The sequence below is a fragment of the Hirundo rustica genome, chromosome 8, assembly GCF_015227805.2.
Source record: "Hirundo rustica isolate bHirRus1 chromosome 8, bHirRus1.pri.v3, whole genome shotgun sequence".
Lineage (NCBI taxonomy): Eukaryota > Metazoa > Chordata > Aves > Passeriformes > Hirundinidae > Hirundo > Hirundo rustica.
In genome coordinates this window covers 27,806,218-27,829,681 of record NC_053457.1, presented here as the reverse complement: position 1 = coordinate 27,829,681, position 23,464 = coordinate 27,806,218, and the positions used below count along the sequence as shown (strand labels likewise).

The following is a 23,464-nucleotide window of genomic DNA, read 5'->3' as shown; positions in this document are numbered from 1 at the left end:
TTTGTATGCCAGGCATTAAGGGATTTGATTGCTTCAAACCTTTTGAAATGCAATGAGACACTTCAGTCAAAATGCAAAATAAAATGCCTCAAATCATTATGATGAAAGCTATTATAAATCTTCAAAAATTTCCAAGATCAGGAAAACAAACTGTGTTAATACTTACAAGCAAAATGTCTTCATGGTGAAGAAAGTTTTAGAGACATACACCTTCAAGTAAATCCAGATTTCCTGTACTGCCTTCTGCAGCAAAACACGATGTGTCCTTGCCCTGCATTGTGACTGCCCTCTTATAGTCCGTGTATAAATACAAACACCCTGAAATACGACCCACAAGGAAATTCCTCTTTCTGCATGGGAAGCAAACTAAAGACTGCTCTGGACAGGGGAAATCCAGAAGATTAATATTCACTTAGAAGCAATGAAAAATATGGACATTTGAGGCAGTGATAAATGTCTCCTATGTAGAAAAAAAAAAGCCTGGAGACGGTGTGGTTTTGTTGGTTCAGCTTTCCGAAAAGTCTCTTCCCAAGCTGCTTCTAAAGCATAATATCCACCCATGGCTGGAATATAAAACAACTGTAAGAACCCTAAAAGAGCATAAAAGTACCAAAAATTGAAAGCAATTTCAGATTTAAACATCATTTAGTTGTACATACAATGGTGAAGCAGGATTTCTTATGCTGCCTATATCATGACAAGTAACTTCAGTATTAAGTCTTGGCTGTAAGTGAACTTTAGGGATTCTCTCCAGAAACATTCAGAGTATCAATAATGAAAGTGGATTTACACACTAAACCACCTGGCTAATCCTGCAGACGGCGAGGGAATTGCTTTCTGATAGAAAATAGTCATAAATTTGGCCAGGGAAAAAAAGCTAAAACACCCTGGAGCTTTTAAATGGCTATTCACAACCTGGCTCTGCTCGAGTGAAAGGGTGAAGTTCCTCACTCTGAGTGGGCTCCTGCAGGCTCAGGGGCTGGCACAGCTCTCAGCTATGTCAGTATCACCACTCAGGGGTGATGGCTGTTGGTACACAATTCTCCTTTGAAATAATATTAATTTTTTCTGGACATGATCTCAAGTAATGCTCATCTAGCAGAGATCCTGGTCCTGACACAAGGGTATGTTTTTCTCTCTGTCTTTCACTCCCACTCTGAGTTAATCTTGCCATGTTACTTTCCTCTCTGGCAGAGCATTCAGACATTTTATGCTGATCTTTCTGTATCTCATATATTAGAACTGGCCTGAAGGATAGTTCTGGAGACAGGGGAATATTGTTCACAGAAATTTAAAAACCAGCTAAACATCAAGCAAATAAACACTAGTGAACTATAAAGACATGAAAGAGCTTCCAGAGAAGTAACAAATACTGAAATGTTGTCTGGCCAGGAATATTCCTATACCTGGCATATACTATACCTTAATATACAGGTATATTAAGAATATACCTGCAAACCAGGAGTATCCTCAATTCCAGAAAATAGCTTAAGATGGAGCTATATGGCAGAAGCAACAGGGACAACACTTTCACATGCACTGCTAGAGCACTGTACAATTTACTGTATAAAGGGCAAGATTCCATTAACTTTGGTTTACTCCAAAAGAGGACATGGCCTGTCCAACCCAAGTCATCCAAAGCCAAATTACTTTTCCAATCTACCTTTCCACTGGCACTGTAAACCTCCTGAAAAGGTGCCAGAGACCTTCCTGCATTCTTTAAAGAGAAAGGGACTGAGATATATCTTGGTTGGTTTTTACTTCACCAGATCGAGTGACAAACATGCAGATATAAAAAAGAAATTTTTAAAAAAGGTCTTTATTGATACCATGCTCAATATGTCCATAAAGCACAATTTATTTAATTCAAACTGTAAATTTGACTTATGAAAAAATATATGTCTCACTATGTCACAGTATTTGTAAGAAAATAAACTTAATGATTTGGTTTTAATACATTTAGTTTTAATAATGACTTGGCTTTAATACACTTTAATGCACTTATTTTCTCAGAAGATTGCAAGTTGTATAGAGTGCATTAACTGGGAAAAGAGTGAACAACTAATCCTTTATCAGTTTAACCAAATCATTAAACTTACTTTTTGATCTAGCTACCAACTAAAGTGAATATAAAAAGTAGAAATATAAAAATCACCAACATAACTCTAAAACACAAAATCAAGACCATACAGTAACTAAGAAGGCACTTCTGGTTTCTGATTCAAGTAAGCATTTCCAGTTTTGGCAAAACTCCTCACAACTATAAGTTAAATCTAAAACATACATTTGTTACTGGAACATATAATTCTACCTTTTCAACATTAAATTTTAATGTTTTACAATAAAACCTTGTCATTAACTTTCTGATGGTTCAAAAGTTCTGAATCAACAAGCAGACATTCTTATTTCTGCAAGCAGAAGAACTGCAATACCACTGTTTCAGGTTGTTCTCTCAGTCAATTGTCATGTGCAAGGCAAAATATCTTTACAATGGCACTTTAATATGGTGTCATTACAAGTAAAATTTGCCAATCTTTCACAAAGATTTAGATTGTTCTATTTGTTACATTTCTATGCTGTTCAGATAAATAATCTAAAAATATTGATTTTTTAATACATTCATCTTATTCTAGAATTATGACTAAACTGACTTCCAGATTGAGCACAGAGCAACCATTAGCCTTCATTAATATTGTTCATTAAAAGGAAATTAATATATTAGACTAAGAAACACCCTTTTTAAATAGCTATAAACTGTTTTATTACTGGACATACCCATAATATGATGATCTTTGGAAATTTCTAAGGAGTTTATGGTTCCATGAGCTAGCAGTAAGCGAGGAGGAGTCTCAAGATTTTTTGATTTTATTCTTAATTTACAATCTGCTTTCTGGGAACAAACTTTACGGGTCACTGACTCATAACATCTTCAGTAGCCATAAATCATGACAGCCACACTAAGGGAAACCAAGACACAGTAACTAGTAATAGCTGTCAGGCTGGCCCACATCTTCTTTAAAATATTGCATTTTGTCCACCCATCAGATACCCCAGCTCATACAACATAAAAATCTAGCGTTATTACATTTCTGTTATTAAAAATGTGTTACTCCTGTTGATAATCGCATCTCCACCCAAAATCATACCCTGACCTTTCACCATGGGCTGCATTAAGATGCACTTTCAGAAGTAAAGTTCCTTAGTGAGCATGGAGACCACGCAGGGAATCTGCTTCTTCTCACTGAAGCGAGGATCGTCAGACTGGGACTCAAAATTCGTGGCCACCACGTAGTTGACCCGTGTGAGGATCTGCATGATCTCAAGCTGCTTCCCATGCTCATTTAGCACAGAGCACAAAGACTGCACAAACCAGGAGCCTCTTCCAGGATTTCTCCAGGAGTAATAACCTGACAGGAAAGACAAGGAAGAAAATACATGGAGTCATTTTTGCCCTTCTGTGTGAAAGATTCTGGGCACAGTTTAACAATGCACGCACAGAAAGCTGAACTTTTAAGAGCTGTGTCACATATTCTACTTCATTAAAGTAGAGAATAATGTATATTAACTCTCCAAACCTCACATTGCTTATGTACCATTCTACATTTTGGCATTTTACAAGAAATAAAATTACACAGGTTTCCTTTCTGAGAATAGGCTTTGTGCTGTAACTACTCCTCCTCCTGCCCTCATCACACATTCAACACACCAGGACATGGAAGGGCTGGATTCCATGAAACAGTACTGCCTTTGCCACGTGTAATCTCCCTTTTCCTCTACAGCCAGTGCAGAAGGGCTGGATACACAATGTACAGCCCAGGTTGCAGACTCTATGGTATATTCTTCCAGGGCAAGGCCCTGGGAATTCTCCTGAGGAATTCAAAGGATTCCACAGGGATCCATCTCCAATCCAGTCACTATGGATGGTGAGTTTTCAGGCTTCTACTCCCTCCTTAAGACTCTCTCCCTTACCTGGCACTGTGGAATAAGCAAATAGAAAATCTGCTTCTACTGGGATTTTGTATCTCGGGTTGGCATCTGTCTCCAGGGTGTCATTGGCAGGTCCAGAGTCAGTTTGTATGCCTTCATCAAATTCAGAGCCTCTGCAGGCCTGAAAGCAGAGAATATAAATAGAATGTACCCAATTGTTATAACAATTACAATTAATCAAAATTCTTTAATGGATTCAGTTCTAATCAGTACTTTGCATGTATTAAAAGCAGAGATGCAGTTCTGGGGGATATCTAATAGTTCAGTGATAAAGTTACTAGCTTCCCCTTTCCAAAAAGTACACATCCGGTAGGTAGAGGGAGGCAAAGGGGTTGAGGCTGTGCATCAACAAGCTTGTCAACGAGTGCCATGTCAGCCTTGGTTTATTCTGACCAGGATTACTTTCACCAGTCTAAAGTCATCCTCAGCACTCAATTATTACATAATGCCGTGTCCAGTGTGACTTCTGGACAATTTCTTGACAGCGGATTCCACAGGTGGAGACTCCACAGTGTGACCAACCTGTTCTAGTGTTTGACCACCCATTACAAGTATATTGCATTTTTAATATTTTTCCATCTATCTCTTTGATTCTTAATTTTCTCTTAATCATGGGTTTAGCTAAAGAGCACACTGGGACAATGGTCCGGGTGGGTAATTTTCAGCTCTTGATCAGTAGCTTTGACTGACAGCCCTTGCAAAAGAACAAGTCTGACTGGCTTATATAACAGGGATGGTTGCCTTTATTAAGATAATTTTAAAGTCTATAAAGTAACCATTTCAAAAGCCTAATTAGAAGAAACATCACTTCAGTAGTATTAAGAGTCTAAAACAGTTTTCACTTTGAGGATGAGGATTAATTGAAGGAATAGCCTAGGGAAAACCACATCTGCTGCAACTCTTATATGTAAATAATACTATGTATTATGGAAAAAAGAGAATTCAGACCCATGATAAGCCAGTTAATGCTGTTTGAAACAGTTGTCTTTAAAAGCTTAACAATATACAATTAATTACATGCTAATTTAGAAGTGCAATACAAATTTTTATGCTACTAAGGAAAAGAAAAATGTTTCTTCTAGCAGTAATTTGCAGAAGCAGCCTTAATTCAAAGAGACCTGGACAGTATTATTCCTACTGAAAATCATGTACTCTCCTTAGCTCTGTCTGCACAGAAGTGAGCTTATCTTTCCGTTTTGAAATTCATATATTACCAAGAGAAACCATGTAAAAAATTACAATGATAACATTGTTAACACCTGTGAATCTCATATATAAATTATCTTTTAAAAACAACAACAAAAAAATTTACCCATAGACAACTTCTCTCAACACATTTTTCCACAAAACCTCCAGCAACATTCAGAAAGTCAAGCTACAGGGTCTTTCTAGGGCAGACAACCAACAGAGCCTGTTTTCACTGCTGCAGCAGTAGGATGCTTTTTACCTTAGGGCTATTACCTGAATGAAAAACAGTTTGGGTTTGCCTATAAGGCTTTTACACTTGTCTCCTCTGAACAGTGCAGTCAGACTCTTGATGGCCATGGGTCCATCTGTGCCATAGATGAGCCCTTCTTCCCCATGGCTTAGGAGGATACAGGCAAAACAGGCAGCATCACTGTGGTTCTCCTCGGCAGCTACAAGGCAAACGCTTCTGAGTCAAAAGGAAGCTGCGTTTTAAATGGAAATTATATTTAGCAAGCACTAAATATACACTGAGCTACTATTGTCAGGCATAAGAAGGAGTGGATCATCTTTTACAGTGTGATGAGTACCTTGAGTACATGGATGCATCCTTCACTCGACTCTGAGTTTAGCCCATTGGAATCAACGGGCTGAACTCCTTATCTAATATGACAAGACTCTTCACCTAACGCACAGGACGAGTGCTTCACAAGAACACCTTGCATTTCTGAACTGATGTTGGGGGATGAGGTGGGCAATTTAGCCCAGTCCATTCCGAAAATAAATCCTCCCATAGAGAAAATTGTACATGTGGGGCCTAAGCAATCTGCTCTACTTTAAACCTGCTGTGACTTCCAAAGGTCTGTTCCCCTCTAAATTATTCTCCGATTCTGAATTTTTACCTTCCTTCAGTACTTTCTCCATAGCATCGCGGCTTCGGTCATGGTATATATGAACCTCAAACCCTAAGTTTTTAAAGCACTTAGCCAGATCTCCAGCATCTTTGTCAGTGCCATTGCGAGTGCCCATTCCTGCCAGAAAACAAAGAACATGGTTGACTGCAAGTGGTACAGCTCAAAATGATTCACGTGTCCAAAGGCAAATGTTTAAGTTTGTAATTGATAAACTTCAACAATGTCTCGGTGACATGTTTTTAAAACAATCCTCTAGCAGCTCTGAGAACAAATTGTGAGATTTTAAAAATAATGCTGCCTTCAGTGTTAACACATAATATCTTATCCTGAAAAATGCTGGCGTTCCCCCAGCACCTTGCAACTCAGTATCTCTAAGGATGATCCATCTCCTTCTGGTTATGCAGTGCAATGCAGGCACAAAGCACCCCACAGAAAACCTGCTGAAAAGTGTTCCTATTATACCCAGTAAAAGGAACTGATACAGAATCTTTGGGGAGAACAACTTACTGTGTTTGCCAAGTGTACAGGAAAAATCCTACAAGCCTGATAATAACACAAGTATTTGTCTACCTTGAAACCACATGTGGTCTGGAAAGTTAAATGCAGGAGTGTGAACAGAGCACACCTACAGCTATTAGCTTTCGTAGCTCACAGCTGTAGCTCAGGGACAGAGAATTTATAACATGGGTTGTAGATGCCAAAGTTCAAATTTTAACAACATAGTTTTAAACTCTGGAACAAAGGTTTGGTTTCAAGTTGGTATAGCCAGGAGACATGGTCTCTGAGACATAAACTGAAAAGATGTTGAAAAGAGCCACTCTAACATAAGTGCTAGAGAACAGGAAAAGTTTTAGCAACAACTATTTTTCAAAAATATAAAAACATTCTTTTAAATTCCATGTCCTAAAAATAGAATACTTATTGATTAAAGAATGTATAAAAATTCTATGGTCCGTAATGAGCATCATCAAAGAAAGAACATTACCTGTTTTGTCTTCAAAATTTTTATTGTTTATAATAATGCATTTGCCAACTTTCTTGTAATCCATATTGTACTGGAATGTGGGTGTAACAATTCGGTATTGATTACTGAGAGAGGATTTTGGCTTCTCTTCTTCTCCATTCTTCCTTTTTCTAGGCGAACCAAATGAAATTATTGTTAGTGACCAGTCACATGCACGGCCTATTTACGTAACTCAAACCATTTGTGCAGCCCTGCCCAATGTTTCTCCTTCTCTAATATTTGTTTTCTTCATTTATATTTTGGATCGAGGCATGAAGATCTTGTGATTTCCATGAAGTGATTACTGTGTGTGGATGGATTCTGACGAGGTGAAATAACTCTGGAGTGAACTGCAGCCAACAGCCAACACACAGATCCTGACACAGAGATAAAACAAACTACAGGAAGTGAGGCTGGCAGCAACCTTTTGCAAACTGTTTCTGGATATATTTTACTTTTACTATAAGTAATTAATGTAAGGACAGATTTCCCTTGATAGCTATTCCAGGAACATGAAGATAAGCAGTTTACCCAACTGTGTGATGAGATTAGTTTACTGAATCACCCCTAAATTCTGTGCAGGTTAAGACTAAAGCAGTAGGTAGTTTCTACTGACAAAGGTTACAGATGTGAACAAGTCACATGTTAATTTGGTCTGCCAAACAGCAGTCTGAACCTATGTAAAAACACAAGCACACCTCAATGTAATCATTGATACCTGAACGACATGTCACATAAAACCTAAGAAAAAGCAAATCAAATTATTATAACAATTATGTTAATGGATTATATTAATAAATCTTCTCTGGTTATATGACCATGTACTGATCTTTTTGCTATGTACAGGAGTCTGACACTGGATTAGAAAGAGATACCAAGGGATAGCACAGACATTACTGTCAGATTTAATCTAAATAAAGTATTAACACCGAATCGATTACAGCTAGCATGCACACCTGATGTACAAGAAAGAGGAACTCAGCAGTACTTGCTTTTAGAGGCGGACTTCTTGGTCCAAGCAGGCTTCAGGTGTGGTTAAGATTTCCTCAAGCAGAACTGAAGCCAGTAAGAGCCCATAAGGAGCCTGATTCAATCTCAGAATTATAAGCAAGATTTGTAGCTAGCCCACTTAAAAACAGTGCTCAGGAAAGGGCAGAAGAAGTTATTGACACCTCTCTTATTTGTTCCAGCATCCAGCTTCCAATAGTATTTATTGCTGATGTCTGAGAGGAAAATATAAACTACTTTCTCAGCACAAAGAACTGTATAATACAGTTTGGTTATAACAAAATTAGATTTTTCCTATAATCTCAATTCATTGAAATGTTTTCACTATTCTCATTCTGACATCTTCCTAAAGAATTATTAATTTATTTGCTTCAATAATAACCTGTAGACATGAGATTGCTATGAATTGATTAAATGTTGTTTAGGTAATCTATTTTCTTACCTGCCTGATTTAACAATGGTTGTCTTTTAGCTTTGTGTCCTCTTTTTTATTACTAAAGGACAAGGCTAATTGGAATCTATAATAAACCTTCTTTAAATGATTCATCATGTATAAATGCTACTGCAATTCAATTTCAAAACAGCTTCTTATCTTTGAGTGCCGTCATGTTGTATTATAAAGGGCCAAATTAAATAGCTGTACCTGGCAGGCTTTCATTATACTCTTTTTACATGTGACCATCTTAATATCATGTCCTCTTTTAGGCCTCCCTTAGAGACTGAAAAACAAGATATTGAACCGTATCTACTTGAGAATTATGTCTGGAAATACAGGGGTTTTTTTTCCTGACAAATTCATATGCTTCTTGAGTGCTCTGAAAGCAATAATTAAATATGCTTTGTGTCAAGAAGGTTTTAACCAATTCTTAACTAATTCATTTAAAGAATTAGTCAGACCTGTATGATACTGATATTACATTTGACTTTCAAAGAGATCTCAGATTCTTATTTTAGCCTAAAATTCTCCCTGTTCCTCCATCTCCAGACAGTTCTTTGTCCAAGAGAGAAAAAGAAATTTCAGAGCAACAAATAACCACTCAGGTCCATCAAGAGGCATTTCCTCAGCCTCCAGTCCAGATCCTCCACAGATTCCAGTTCCTACAGATTTATCTGGCTTCAGTGATTTCCTGGAAAAGTAGTTTAGGCAACAGTGGCTGTTACAGACAGTAAGATATTTTCAAGGGGATTGTGCACACATTTCTGTTTATGTCCAACCCATGAACAGCTGCCAACACTCAGGGATGGACTCATTTGAGCTGTATCACATTTGCACTGTCTGCTCTTCCAAAATGCTGGAAGTGACCTAACTCTAGCCCAGACATCAGGCAGCCATGCTGGCCCTCAAAAAGCCTCACTGAAAACAGCAGCAAGGGTTAAGTGGCACAGCAATGCAGCCAAGCAAGTTCTCTGAAACCACTTCACTCCCAAGTTCAATAGTTTGCACTCATTCATGCAGAAATACTCGTGAGCTTAAGGGATGTAATTCCTGCGGCTGAAATTCTCCAAAGCAGCCACAAGCTCTGTGCCAGTCAATGGCAAATCCCACAGACAAGCCTTGGCAGCACATTTCCCCATTCCTTTACAGAGGACACTGTGGTTTTATCCTAATGATTCCTCCCAAGCTGAACAGGTTAATGAGATACTAAAAAACCCCAGCATGGTTACGCCTATCACTTCTTTACCGGCAGACAATAAAAAGTTCCAGAAATCTCCTGGCATCAGTCCAAACTGAACGAAAAGGGAGCAAAGGCTGTGGATTACACTTAGCCTGGACCTGCAGTCCAGACAGAAATTCTTTTTTGAAGATCCTGGTTCCTGTGCCAATGTAGCACAATATGGGAACTGCCTGAGTGGACTGCACTGACAGTATAATGCCCAACTTTGCAGATCCAACAAGGTAAATCAGACCTTGTAATGATAAATAATAAAGTTATGAATAAGTAATAATCAGGCCTTAAGGGAAAACTCCTGTCAGTGACAGGCTGGCTTATGATTGGAAGCCTAAGTCTTTTTTCCTGAACTTTGAACTGTACACCCGTTAATATAAATGTTTACTGCAGTTCTTACTAAGCTTCCTAATTGCTGTATTGTCCAAAAGGGTTTCCACAGATTAGTTACATGCTGTTATAAAATGTTTTAAACTATGTGCCCTCTGCTTGATTTCTTTCTGCTTCTCTGACATCTAGTGTCTTTAATTTCCCTCTTTTGGGATTCAAACTTGCCTGGACTAATGAGAAAGTTGAATTTCATGACTGTTTACTCATTCTTCAGGTCTTAATTACAGCTGTGCCGTTATTCCTCACACAGAAATATTCTCCCCATTATTGCTGTCACGTATTTCATGTTCGCTCCCTTTGGTCAAAAGTTCAGCAAAACTGAAACCCCGCTCTGGCACTCTCATATAACCTGAAAATTTTAACCCTCACCATCTCTAAATCCAGGTCTTAGGCTTGTCAACAGCATATTTGGGAATGTGATTTCATCAAGCCTAGACTCGGTCAGTATCAACCCTGAGAAAATCATTATTATCAACTTCTCATTTTTCAAATATAAAACTAAAGTTTTCTATTCTGTTTGTCATTTTGTTACTGAACTTTTAAATGGTAGGAGTCAAGTGTCTTATCAGCATGAGTGGCTAAAATTCTGTCAAAGTCCATGGAGATACCTCACTTGCATAAGGAGGGGACTTGATCGTCTCAAGGACTGCTACTTATCACAAAAAACCCTTATTTTCTCTTATACTGGAATAAATTATTGTTTCAATTGGGTTCAAGTATTAAGGATAAAAATATCACCGACAACATTTAATGATACCTAAAGATTAGTTATAAAATAAAGCAAAGCAGTGTCTCAGCAGCTGTGATTTCTCTCCTTTGACTTCCTTTCTACTGGCACCTTCCTCAGTTTTTGCTGGTACCATATATTAGTGTGACATACCAACACATTAAGAATCCATGTGCAGGACAAAGGCTACCTTGAGCACTGTCTTTATTAGTCTAATCTTCATCTACCCCTCTGCCTGGCTATTTAATTTAAGTGACTGTTCTTTTCCAGGGAGAGTTGTTCAAAAACTCTAAAACTTTAAACTCTAAAAATGATATTACAGAGGAATATCTAGGTTTTGAAAAAAAAAAGCTATAGTCCCCTTCACTCCCAGGAAAATTAGGGCCTTTTGTTGCTGCACTGAAAAATGTAAGCAGATTCAAAACTCTACAATTCTATACTATTTAATTTAAGGGAGCTGACATTCAGAGTTAGGTGGAAAAGGCCACACTGATTCCATTCATTTCTATTTGAAGTAAACCCACTTGAAAAGGAGAGAACTGTGTCTTACTCTGCTCTATGCAGTTCAGTAATTTCGCCTTTCCTTGATAAGCAATATCTCAAAACATCAAGGCAGTTTTACTCTGGCTTCCTTCTTTTATACAATGTGCAATATAATTTTTGAATAACGCATAACACGTTTTTGGTAAAAAGAAATTTTTCCCTTACAAACATGGTGTCTTTGCAAAACACATCACTTCAGGATTCCTTCTGGAGTCCAAATGCTTTTTTGGCATTGGTGAATAGTTTTACTCTAGTTTCTGTCACATTCTCAGCCTTTCTGTTGAGTCTAGGCAAGATTAGAGCAGTGGACAGTACAAATATTCTCAGGTAATCCATCGGCACCCACCAGAACTTTCACACACTTAAGTGTTGTGAGATGAAAGGTATCTTAAATTGTAATGCTCTTTAATTTATTACAAACAACTAAGATGTTTCCTTTAGGACTTTTGACCTCTTTACAGGCTTATTTTGAATAAGTTTCCCACTAAGTTACATTATTGTGGAATGCATGGGACAATGCATTAGTTCTAAGGCCTCTAAAGAAACTTACACAGCCTATATTGCTGATTTATTTTAATGCAGTTTGTGTGGCTCTTATGCTGCTCTTTCTGTCTAAAACCCCCCCAACTCCTTCCATTGTTGCATGCACAGTATAAGTTATGTTTGTGACTACTGCTCACCACAAATGCTGTTTGCTCTCCTGGGGGAAAATCCTGGACTAGACTTATTTACTTAAAAAGAGAGTGAAAGGATAGACAAAAACCAGTGAAAATGCAAATGAGATTGTTTTTGAATTCACAAGGCGTCACTAAGCTACGTGTAGTAAAACTGAGTGTGCTGGAGATCAATCTAGTTATTAATAATAAAAAAATGAACAGGAAAAAGAATCTATAAATTAGCCAAAACAAGGTTCAACATTTTGTTCTATGTTTCTGCCTTAGCCTCAATAATTAGTGGTCTGATACCTCCATAATTCATATGTCTGATGCTTTCTGATGATCATCCATTAAGATCTCTTACTTCTATATAACCTTCTCTTCAAACTACCAGCTTTAATACTTTAATTCAGCTTTAAGACCTTTATCCAGTCTAATTTCACTGTATTTAAAACACCTCTAATTACTGTACACTCTCCCCACTTTGAATGTTGTTTTTTTTTTAATCTTGAACCCTGTTGGCAATATCAAGCAAAAGACACTTGTTAAATCTGACTAGAGCTTTTTAGATCTCAAGTTCTCTAAGCCAGACTCTTTGTTCTTTGTCAGATCTGTTTTGGCAGCGTCACACAGATTTAGAACTGCATGCAAATAACAGATTATCCCGTTGCCTTTTTCCATTAATATTGCATCAGGTAGGCAGAACAGCAACATTTCTGGACAAGAAGAATGTGTCACTAGTTGAACTGTCTTTTATAAAAATGAATATTCCTTTACTGTTAAAAATCAGAAATCATAAATTATGTGGGACAAAGACTAAACTACAAGGTCTTGACCAAATACTAAAACTGTATCACAGTGCTTTTGAAAGTGCATACTCAGGGCTTGCAAATTAGTTGCCAGAAGAGACATTGAAAGAAAAAGTTTAACAGTTGAAACAAGAGTCTCCTGAGGAAAAAGGAGCAATACTAATTGTATAGGAGGACGTTCAAGTAAGCATTGCATACTTTCAAATTCCCTTTCAGCAAAGGTTAGCAAAGGACCGCCGGCTTCGAGAGATGAGCACCAACAAAATCACCAGTCCTTAGAAGGTTACTTTAAAATATATTCCAGATAGACGTCAAAAGAAAACTGAAAAAAAATTCTGATATTGAAGTCAGGATATTTTCCACACAATAGAAAGTCTTCATTTAGTATAGAGAAGAAAAGTGGTCATACAAAACGGCATATAGAAGCTCCCCACGAAGCATTTAAACATTATTTCACCTGCATTGCTTACCATGGCAGATGTCTTACACAAAAGGCATGAAAACTGACAGCTGCAATTTAGATTAGCAAAGATAAACAACACAATACCACACATGAATACACACACAAACACACAAAACTTTGTTCCTAGATTTCTGTTCCCTGCCAGGATCTTGTTTCGTCTGTTAAAGAAATTCAAATTTTCAGTGAAACATGCTAAACTGATAATACTGGAGTCTGAAGTTCATATTTATTGATGATACATAAAGCCTGTGCTGCCTTTGCCCGTTGATACATTGCTTTGCTGAAATGTCTAAACTTTGAAAGTCATTTTTGGGAATGGGTGGAATAAGGGGAAATGGTCAGTGTGCTTCCCAGAACACCACAGCCCCCAGTGAACACATTCCACTTTCCTCCTGGGAGCACCAGGACTGCTCAGGCAATAAAATAATGACTATGAATGTTCTCAAGAACAGGGCCACAGGAATTAACTAGCCTTCAGTTTCTTTTTGAACTGCCAGTTAGTTCATGACTTCTTAAGGGCATCTTTGGAATCAGACTGTCAGCTGACTAAAAAAGCCAGTTTGAAAGTCAACAGAAACAAAGCCTTTTCCTTGAATGAACCTAAAGTTAGGAACCTACCAGGACAGTACCTCGTTCATGTGGGAACTCATGTCACAGGCCCTTCAAATTGTAAACACAGTAATTTTGAACAGAAAATATTGCTGTAGCAGTATCAAAAGAAAAGAGGTAAACAATGATATTACTTCCTTGAACTTATCAACTTATCAAGATAATACTAGAGCTGGGAAGGACCTAAGCTATCATTAAAAAATTCTTTCCAAGACTGGACTGAGTTCACTCATCCAAAAACCCAACATCATACTACAAACGTACTTTTGTTCTCAATAAATGTAACAGTACTGTAACAGGTTGCACAGAAAATTTTCAAAATAAACCACTTCAATTTATTTAAAGAAATCCTGGCATTTCCCTAAATTTCTTAATATCACATCCAAGACTGCAACACAGAATAAAATATATTTATTAAGACCATATGCTAGCTATGTTTTGCCCAATTAAATTGATGAAAGGCATTAAACAAACCAAAATGAGTTGTGCTTCTGCTGTTGAATAACTTTGGGAAAGTAACTCCCAAAGTCTTGGTCCTAGTTTTTCCATTACAAAATGAAGTCTAAACAAACTTATCTCATAAAGCAATTGCAGATCATGTGACTTCTTTCCAGGGGGAGGGTAGTGCAAAACCTGATGCCCCATGTTCTAACCAACTGAGCCAACCTCAGTGGCAATCCTGTGCCCTGTGCTCTGGGATGACCCTGCTCCAGCAGTGGTCCCTCCCAACCTGACCCACTCTGGGGTTCTGTCCAGTAAAGTAGAGGATAATTTAAAAATTCTCATTTTGTACATCTGTGCAATGTTTCTGTCTGGAGTGTGTGGGTTAGTTTACTGAGAGGTGCCTCCTGGAAAGGAAATGCACGAAACTAAGTTTGTAAAGTTATTGTTTGCATTCTTACTGTAAACCTCCACTATGGAGGTATACAGTGGATCTCAGTCCAGAAAAAAATTCCTAACTTTGATTACTGCACATTAGTTCCCCTGAAAAGAGGAAACTGCTAGTGCCTGTATATGACTACTTAACATCAATTGAAACACTAAACACATTTAAAATATCTCATTATAAGATATTTTTCAGACCCTAAGCTACTCTCGTAGCTTTTTTGTTCCCTTTTAGTTTCAGATCCATCTCCAGTTAAGAGTGAGAATCTTCCCTAAAAACCTGGAAAACTTAGAAACAGTCCAAGACAACTCACAGTATAATGAAAGAATTTAGTTGTTTGAAAGAACAAGCCCCACATTACAACTTCTGGCATACTTTGTAAATGTCTTTTGAAGTTCTGACAGTTAATCTAAATATGCCTTCCTGTCTTTTTAAGTATGTGTTAGTGATGGCCTTAACTAATTCAAATCAAAACCACGATTGCAATTTAATTTATTATATACAAATGAAGCAGACCAAGTGCATTGGGATTAAGCCAGCTGCACTTTGGACAAAAAGTATCAACAGACTAATATCTAATATTGTCTACATTTCACAACAGTTAAAAGAAGACAGAAGTAAAAAGAAAAGAAACAGGTAGCAGCGCCCTAGTTTTGTGCACTTAATATTTTAGGGATCACTTACAACCCACATGACAATTTTGTGGTGTGATGCCTGTAAAACAGAGCTCTCAATCATCACTTTGTAATTGAGATTCAGCTTCCCAGTTAGCTGCATGATATCTGTCATGCAGGCCTCACAATACTGTATGCAACATAATAGCCAAAAAACATTCAAAAGGTAAATTTTTACAAATAAAGAATTTTGCTTGCTGAAAGGCTTTCTGCTCATTTCTAGAAAACCTGCACATCCATACCTTCCATGGGTGTTCTGGAAACTGAAATCTTGCATGATCATACTCTAGGCAGTATAATGTACACAGGGAACTGACAATTATATGCAAAAAAGAGATGAAGCTTCTTTTGCCTTTTACCTGAAGCTTCCAGTACCTTCAGAGGTACTCAGAGAAATTAACAGGTACATATGGATTGCTTGAAAAACGACTCAAAATAAAGCAAGCCCTCCAAACACTCATGCTCAGAGAACACTCTGGCAAGGGTTAGCAATTGCAAAATGCCAGTGGAGCTACGATTAGCTGAACTAAACTGTTTTGGGGTATAAACTCATGATTTTCCCAAATGGGTGGCAGAGAAGGAAGGAGGTGAATAACATTCTACAGTACCTTGGCTCATCATCAAATGGTACTCCACACTGCATCTGAAAACAGCTTCAGCTTGTCCTCAGGAGCAGGTCTGATCCTCGGTGCTAAGGCTAGGAGCCCACCATGCTCGGGGTGACATTGCAGAGAGAAGCAGGATGCTGTGTGTGCTCAGGCCCCAGCATTTCCCTGTGTCAGCAGTGGGTCACGCTGGACTGTTCTGTGGGGCTATTCAAACCCCGGAGCCATCACCCCGCGGGCTGAGGTCATGCAGGCCTGAGCTACCTTTGCTGACAAGCAGAAAACACGCTCCCATCACTCATTCTATCTCTGTTCCTATGTAAGAGTACGGGAAAATTGATTTTGAGATGGAGGCGGGACGGCAGACTTCACTTTGTGATACGTCCCTTCTGTCAAAACCTGATCCACCATTACTGCAATATTTACACAATGAATGTTTCTAGCAAAATAATGAACATTCATTATTAACTGACTGTAAGATTAGTTGTACCTAAGATGTATAGTTTACAAACTATACACGTAGTTTGTAGACAAAAGATGCACAGTTTACAAAGATGTAAGATTACAAATGTAAAGATGTATAGTTTACAAAACCTCTCTGTACTTTAATTAACAGAACTACTTCCTACATATTTACCCTCAAGCAGTTTTGGTTTATTATAAACTTGGCTTAAATTTGTTTGGATTGCTCCGAAAGCTTAAACGCTGCTCTACAAAATAACTGTCCTCCAAATTCTGTACGATACAGCCCAGAGTTTGCTGCAATGAAGGAAATAAATTACTACACTAAAAAGTCATTAGGATACTTGACTGTGATTACTTCAGAGGCAGTTCCTGGATAACCCAGTGTTTGCTGTACTTCATGTTGAAAAGTCTCTAAGGAGACTGGAAACAAATACTGACTGTGAATCAATGAGTTCTTGTAATACAGACTAGATACTATTTCAAGATACTTGGGCTTTTCCTATGAGGTACACCCAGGAATGGGTACTACACCTATGGGAGTAGTACAAGCACTGACCACAGTTTCCACTCATCATTAAATACTCCTGCAGTGCTCTCCAGAAGTTGAGTTCCAGCTCTAATAAAAATTGCTTTAACAAAACAACAACAAACAACAAAAAAAACCCCAAAACCCCACCAATGCCCTCCCCAAAACAAAGAAACAAAAAAACCCCAAAACAAACCAAAACCACCTCCGACTTTAAAAAGTATAATAAAAATGAAATATCCTTGTTGTTCCTTGTTACAATTGTCTTTGTAGGAACTTTTCCAGACCATAAATTACTTCTGAAATTTTATGTTTGGTGCTTTCAGGTGAACATAAACAATTGATATTTACCTTGTGCTAAGCAGAACAAACAAACTCCAAACTAAATTAAAATTATATTGTGATAGATTTTGGAGCTGTGACAGTAAAAGGAAAGATCATCACCCATTTACAGGACAAACTATGGCACACAGTGACTTCCTCAGAGACATTAAGGAAACATGAGGCTGAAACAGGTCAGCTCAGACATCTGAGTTGCAGCCCAGAACATAACTTCAGATAATGATTCATCAGCTGTTATTTGCTTTAAAGTAGCCTGCTATTTTTAGTCTAGCTAAGGATAGAAGAGATACTTTTCTTAGCAATAATTACTTTGGATGGTCTATAATATTCTGACACTGAAAAACGTGGAACAGAATGGACAACTCTGGAAAACATATGTATCTGCATCACTGTGAAGCTGTTCTTCCTAAAAGTTCCTCTACCTGAAAAACAGCTTATTTTACAAATCAATATAAAAATAAACTATTGGTAATCCCCATACAGGCACTTATGAGCTGGACTCGATGATCCTTGTGGGTCCCTTCCAATTCAGAATGAATGTGATACTGTGAAAAGGAGATGGAAAATAGATCCCCAAAAGACAGAAGAACAACAAAAAAACTTAGCTGAAACAAACACAACTTTCTACAACTTTTACATCTCCAGACTTGAGGATGAATATCAAAAATTAATATTTATTCTTTGAAGGACGAGTTGATTTTTGTTGAGAAATATGGCTGTACTGAAACAAGGGTCATGAAGTTAGACAGCCTTTGGTAACATCTTTGCTTCCCCACTTTGATGTCCTGCAACCCAAATAAACAATGTACATGTGAAAAGAAAAGGTATATATGCATGAATCTTCTTCATCTAAATACTAATTTACAAACCTGTCAGATATCTTAACCATATAACTATTCCAAGCATTGAACTACAGAAGGCGAGATGCACACTGCCATTTCCAGGAAACTTTCAAATTACTCAAAAGTCTCAAACTTTAAAGTGATGTGGCTTGACAGAAATAAATATCCTACAGATATTTTGGATTTGCAGAGTTTAAGGGCTAAAATATTCTTGGTGACTACATGCTCCACAAAACCTCTCAAATTCCTCAGTGGGATTTTCTTACAATCCATTTCATGTGTCTGCATTGAGGGCACTACAGAATCAGACACTTTAATTTGTAACTAACTACTTGTAAAGATTTTAAAATAGATATTTAAGTTGTGTTTTCTGTTTCCAGATGAGAAGGGGAATATTGACTGTAAAACAAGACAATAAGGCTGCAGCAGATAAAGTAGTAAAGTAACCAGAAAAGAAATGGTTCTATGCAATTTAATTAGGATAAAACTGGCACCTATATACTACTAATAACAAAACTCTTCTGCATTGTTTCTTCACTAAAGCCCATGAGCAGTCAGGATTTTTGACTCTGCAAATGCAAGTCTGCCAAGCCATGGGAATTTCTGGATGCAGCTTCTAAAAAACCCCCAACTTTAATTAGGATCAAGGGAAATCTTAGCTCTACTTAATACAGTGCAACTGCAATTTTATTCCATTTCATGTTACATTAATTTTCCTGGATACTAAAATGCATTTGCTGCTATCAATCTACCAATGAAACACAAATGAAGACATTTAATCATTCTGTGGAGAAGCAAGACTTTGTTTAAAGCCTTGAAAGTGTAAAAGGAGCACACACAGCATAGTAAAAAACCCCAAACTTGTATTTGGAAAATCTGGGAGAATTCAGGAAAAATTCTATTAGTTAGTTAAAAAAAAAATATACATATTTGAAATCCTTAGCTGAATCTTTCTTTAAACATGCTTTAAACTTTTTCTGGTGCACAGCCTTGCCAGAATGTGTCCTGATAGTTTTGTTTTCTGAAACATAACTTTTTTGCTCAACTGCAACACAGCCAATTTTTTGTTCTTTTCGCAGTACACAAAATTAATACCTTCCTGCCATCTAGTGGCTAAAAAAAACCCCCAAAAAAGGGGAACCAAACACAGCTGGAAGATTTAATCCTAAGTTTCTTCCAACTCTTCTCCACACCGGACAGTTTTTCTCACCAACATTAGCTATGTATTAGCACTTTTCCGAAGAGAAGGAAATATGTAGAAGATAATTCCCCTAAATTGTTGAGATGTCAGAAGAATCCTCCCATCCTGGCTTGTTCTCGTGGCCTCCTTGGCAGCCTCAGAGACTTCTCAGAGAGAAATACGTGGTAATGAGTGAGATTTTAATTTGAATTTAATTTGAGTCTAGTTACTGCTCTGACAAGGTAGATCTCCAGTCACAGCCAGAGAGTGGCAAATTGCAGCTGTGAAGCTACTGGAAACAGCTGGTCTTTCTGCACAGCTTTGAATTCAGCTTCTCACCGCTCTGTTCTCTCAAATTAAAATTAATGTGCTTATTTAACATCACAAGTTACTCTTGTTTTCCTATTGAACTTACATATGTTAAGCAATAGTACATGAAATGCAGTGAAGAATTTAATTGAGAGTACTGCACAACTGGTAAAGACTGGGTTGATAAAACAAACAAACAAAAAGGGACAATAAAATCGTAGTCACTCTAAAGCTTTCTAGACACTTTATTTAAGATGTATTACTTCATGCTGCCAAAGTGAAGCTTTGGCAATCAGGACAGAGAGCCACACTGGTTCAAGTAAAAGTACATCTAGACTGGTACCTGATACTGACTAGAAATGAATCTGAAGAACGTAAACAAAACAAAATGGAAACAGAATATATTCTCACAGATACCTCACTTAGGAACATCTTCACCCAAGATGTTAACATCTGGAATATTCTTCCACACATACATCTAATCTCTTTTGAATTTACCTAAAATCTTGACATCAACATATCCCCTGGCTTTGTTCTACAGTGACATTCTGCTCTATGTTAAAATTGCACCTTAACACTTGTTTTAAACCACCTGCATGAACTTTTCATTGGATGTCCCCTAGATTCCCTGCGAGGCATAAAGAATGATCATTTTCTCTTCACTTTCTCCTTTATTACAATCATAGTTTTAGATCAGACCCCACCTTCCTTTATCCTCTCACATTTCTCTCCTACCTTCCTTCAGGCCAAAGAGTTTTAGTTTCTGTAGGACAAAGATCTTTGAATTTTTAAGACCTTAATTGTCAAGCACCTCATTCCTCTTTAAGAAGCCACTACTTTCTTCAAGGAACTCTGTTAGATTTCTCAAATGCATTTTTTTTCTACAAAATCTAAGTTGGATTCTCTCAATTACCTCATATTTAATCTGAGCAATTTTTTACTTCTGAAGAAAAACGTTGCAAATTGCATCTTCAAGGAGTTCCCAAAAGATGAATGCCTCCAAATGATGAATAGCCAAATTATTTGAAAAATTTCTTATAGAAAAAAAAGTCATAGAAATTCTGATTACTGCCTTTTCTTTGGAAATTAGTAACTTTGAGTCGCATAATTAAGTAATAGTATTAGCATATCACCTCTTATAAAAAATACCAAATCAAATATCAAAACCCACACTTTAAAAAGTTGAAAAGAGATCTTTGAAAAATATTTGACAAGATTTAGAAACAAATGTTACATTTGTCTATTTGTTACAATAAATAATACATACATATCATGAAACATATTTGAGGAATGATGAGACAGAAAGTACAGCTTTTTGCTTAACAGCACATCAAGTCTTCTAAGACTAAAGCATCTCCCCTTCTCTCACAAATTTGTTACCCCTATTAAACTCATAAACAGCAAAAATGGAACTATATTAGCCATGTACCCTCTGAATTATACTGATCACTCTAATGTAAATTTCCAATAGTAAAAACAATCAAAACCTCTCTGTAAATGCATTAGACTTTGCATTAAGTATCTCTTGCAAAATCTCACTAAATCCAATGTGAAGCAGCCATTTACTGACATACAACAGTACTTATAAGCTTTGCATGTTCATTTTTCCTCTTTTACATTTCCAATCACATTTATCCAGCATTTTCAGGAGCACAGACGAGCAGTAAATAGTTCTTGCTTCCCAACGATTTAATGAAAGTAAGCTTATGAGACTGCTATGCCTTAAAACAAAAGGCTTTTCATGTGTTCTGTAAGGGGTTACATCTCTAGACTTGGTGAGGCTTCTTTGTGCTACAACCTAGATGGCACATCCAGGCTTTAAAGTAACTTAGACAGCCAGCAGGGGATTCCAGTGATGCTGGAGATTAGCTGAGCTGAGTGCAGTAAAATAGATAATTAATGGCATATTCAATTCCCAGATCCACTAAAGGTCAATGTTTAAGATGTGGGGCTATAATTGATGCTAAATGAACTTGGTGGTCTCTTAGCTGCCAAATAAAACTTATGGGAGCTATTATAGGCTTCCTTAGAGGGAGATACTATAAAGAAATGCTTTAAAACACAGACCAGATACATTAAGCTCATACAATATAAACCACCTTTCTATCCAGACCATCGATAACATTGTGGACATGGCAAACTGAAGACCAAATCAAGCCTTTTTATGTTTCCTTCATTAAAAGGGTACCATGGCAGCTGATACAACAAGAACAGGAGTACAAGTAGAAACTTACTTTCCAAAGAGTGAGAACCTGCTGCTTCTGTCTGGCCTTGCATCAACTAGATCAGAGCCATCTTCATCACCATGCTGATCCTCGGACATCTCTCCAGCAAGGAGATCACCACGCTGATCCTCTGACATCTATAAATAAAAGTACAAGAATGGAAGTGTCCCTCAGTGAGCACTGACATTTTGGAAATACTTCTATGAACCAGATTGTTTATGGTCTGGTTTACAGAAGATACATATGAGGGTTTTAGTCAGTTTTATTGTATAATACCTCCTCAAGAAAGAGTGGCTACAGATTTCTGGAGATGAATCACTGTGGCGTTGCACATGTTCAGTCATCTCTATTTTCTCAAGGCAGTTACCAAAAGGAACTCATCTAATACCACTCTCAAAAATGCAGATCGCAGGCAAATTAAAAATAACTTTAGGGTAAAAGATCACAGAATCATACAATATAATCATACAACAGAACCAGAATATTCTGAGCTGTAAGGGACCCCCTGGGATCATCAAAGTCCAACACCTGGCCTACACAGGGTAGTCCCAAGAATCCCACCATGTCCCTGAGTGCGCTGTCCACATCATAGAAGTAATTCCCAGAAAGTTTTCCATGGTCTGGCTGTTGGGATGAAAGCAAGGGCTCCTGTGTTTTCACTTACACACAGTCAGATGTGTGTAACCGAACGAGCCCTGTGTATTTTCTACGGGGGATTTTAATTTAACCATCAAGCAGTTGGGAAACTACAAGAAGAAAGCACCACCATCTGCACCAGCTCAGCAGCGAGAAGCGCAGAACCCTCACTCAGGGCAGGAGGCACTCAAACAACCGGGCTCTGATTCCAGATTCCCATCAGCAAATTAGCAGTGATTCCTGCCCCTTCCCCATAAGCAGATTAAACTTGCTTTTATCATCCATTTGCTGAGGAGAGGCCACATTTCCATGAAAAACCACCCGGGACACCTGGCAGCAGCAGCTCAGCGGTCACCAGTGGCTCCATGGCTGCATCGCCTGGCCGGGGAGCGGGGCGCTGGCAGAGGCGTGGGAGCCCCCCGAGAGTAAGAGCAGCTCCCAAAGCTGGGTCTAGACCCGGTTTTAACACACACACACACACACCCACACACACACACACACACACACACACACAGCAGCAGGGCGCGCAGGCCGCGGGCGGCAGAGCCGAGCAGCAGCGCGGGGCTGCCAGGAAAGCGGGTCCGCAGCAAGGAACGCGCACCCCAGGGGAGGAAAGCGGGGCAGGGGCCGGGCAGCGGGCCCAGGGGGAGGCAGGGGGCAGGGGAAGGGCTGGGAATGGCCCGGGGCTTGCCTTGCTGCTGGGTCCGGCCGGGTGGGAGCGAAAGCGAAACTCGAAACTTACATCGAAAGCGGCGGGCGCTGCCCCCGGGGCGGTGCCGGGGCGGGGCGGGCTCCCCTGGCGTGTTCCTGTCC

At 38.3% G+C, this 23,464-nt stretch overlaps 1 protein-coding gene across 1 annotated transcript; it reads right to left on the bottom strand.

The window, feature by feature from the left end:
• Positions 1–1,937: 1,937 nt before the first annotated feature.
• CASP7 (caspase 7) lies at positions 1,938–22,152 on the bottom strand. The gene is made up of 6 exons (XM_040071143.2): positions 22,025–22,152; positions 7,072–7,220; positions 6,075–6,203; positions 5,449–5,624; positions 3,970–4,108; positions 1,938–3,407 (listed from the first exon to the last, which is right to left on the bottom strand). The coding sequence occupies exons 1-6, from the start codon at positions 22,150–22,152 to the stop codon at positions 3,184–3,186; spliced, it is 945 nt and encodes a 314-aa protein (XP_039927077.1). The 3' UTR covers positions 1,938–3,183.
• Positions 22,153–23,464: the final 1,312 nt, after the last annotated feature.

Bases quoted from the DNA above. Each gene is read 5' to 3' on its own strand.
- CASP7 (XM_040071143.2), bottom strand. From the start codon at position 22,152: ATGTCAGAGGATCAGCGTGGTGATCTCCTTGCTGGAGAGATGTCCGAG. The intron at 6,204-7,071 runs GTAATGTTCTTT...GTTTTCTGGCAG, and splicing joins AAATTTTGAAGACAAAACAG to GAATGGGCACTCGCAATGGC. The intron at 5,625-6,074 runs GTAAAAATTCAG...TTTGCCTTGTAG, and splicing joins GGAGAAAGTACTGAAGGAAG to CTGCCGAGGAGAACCACAGT.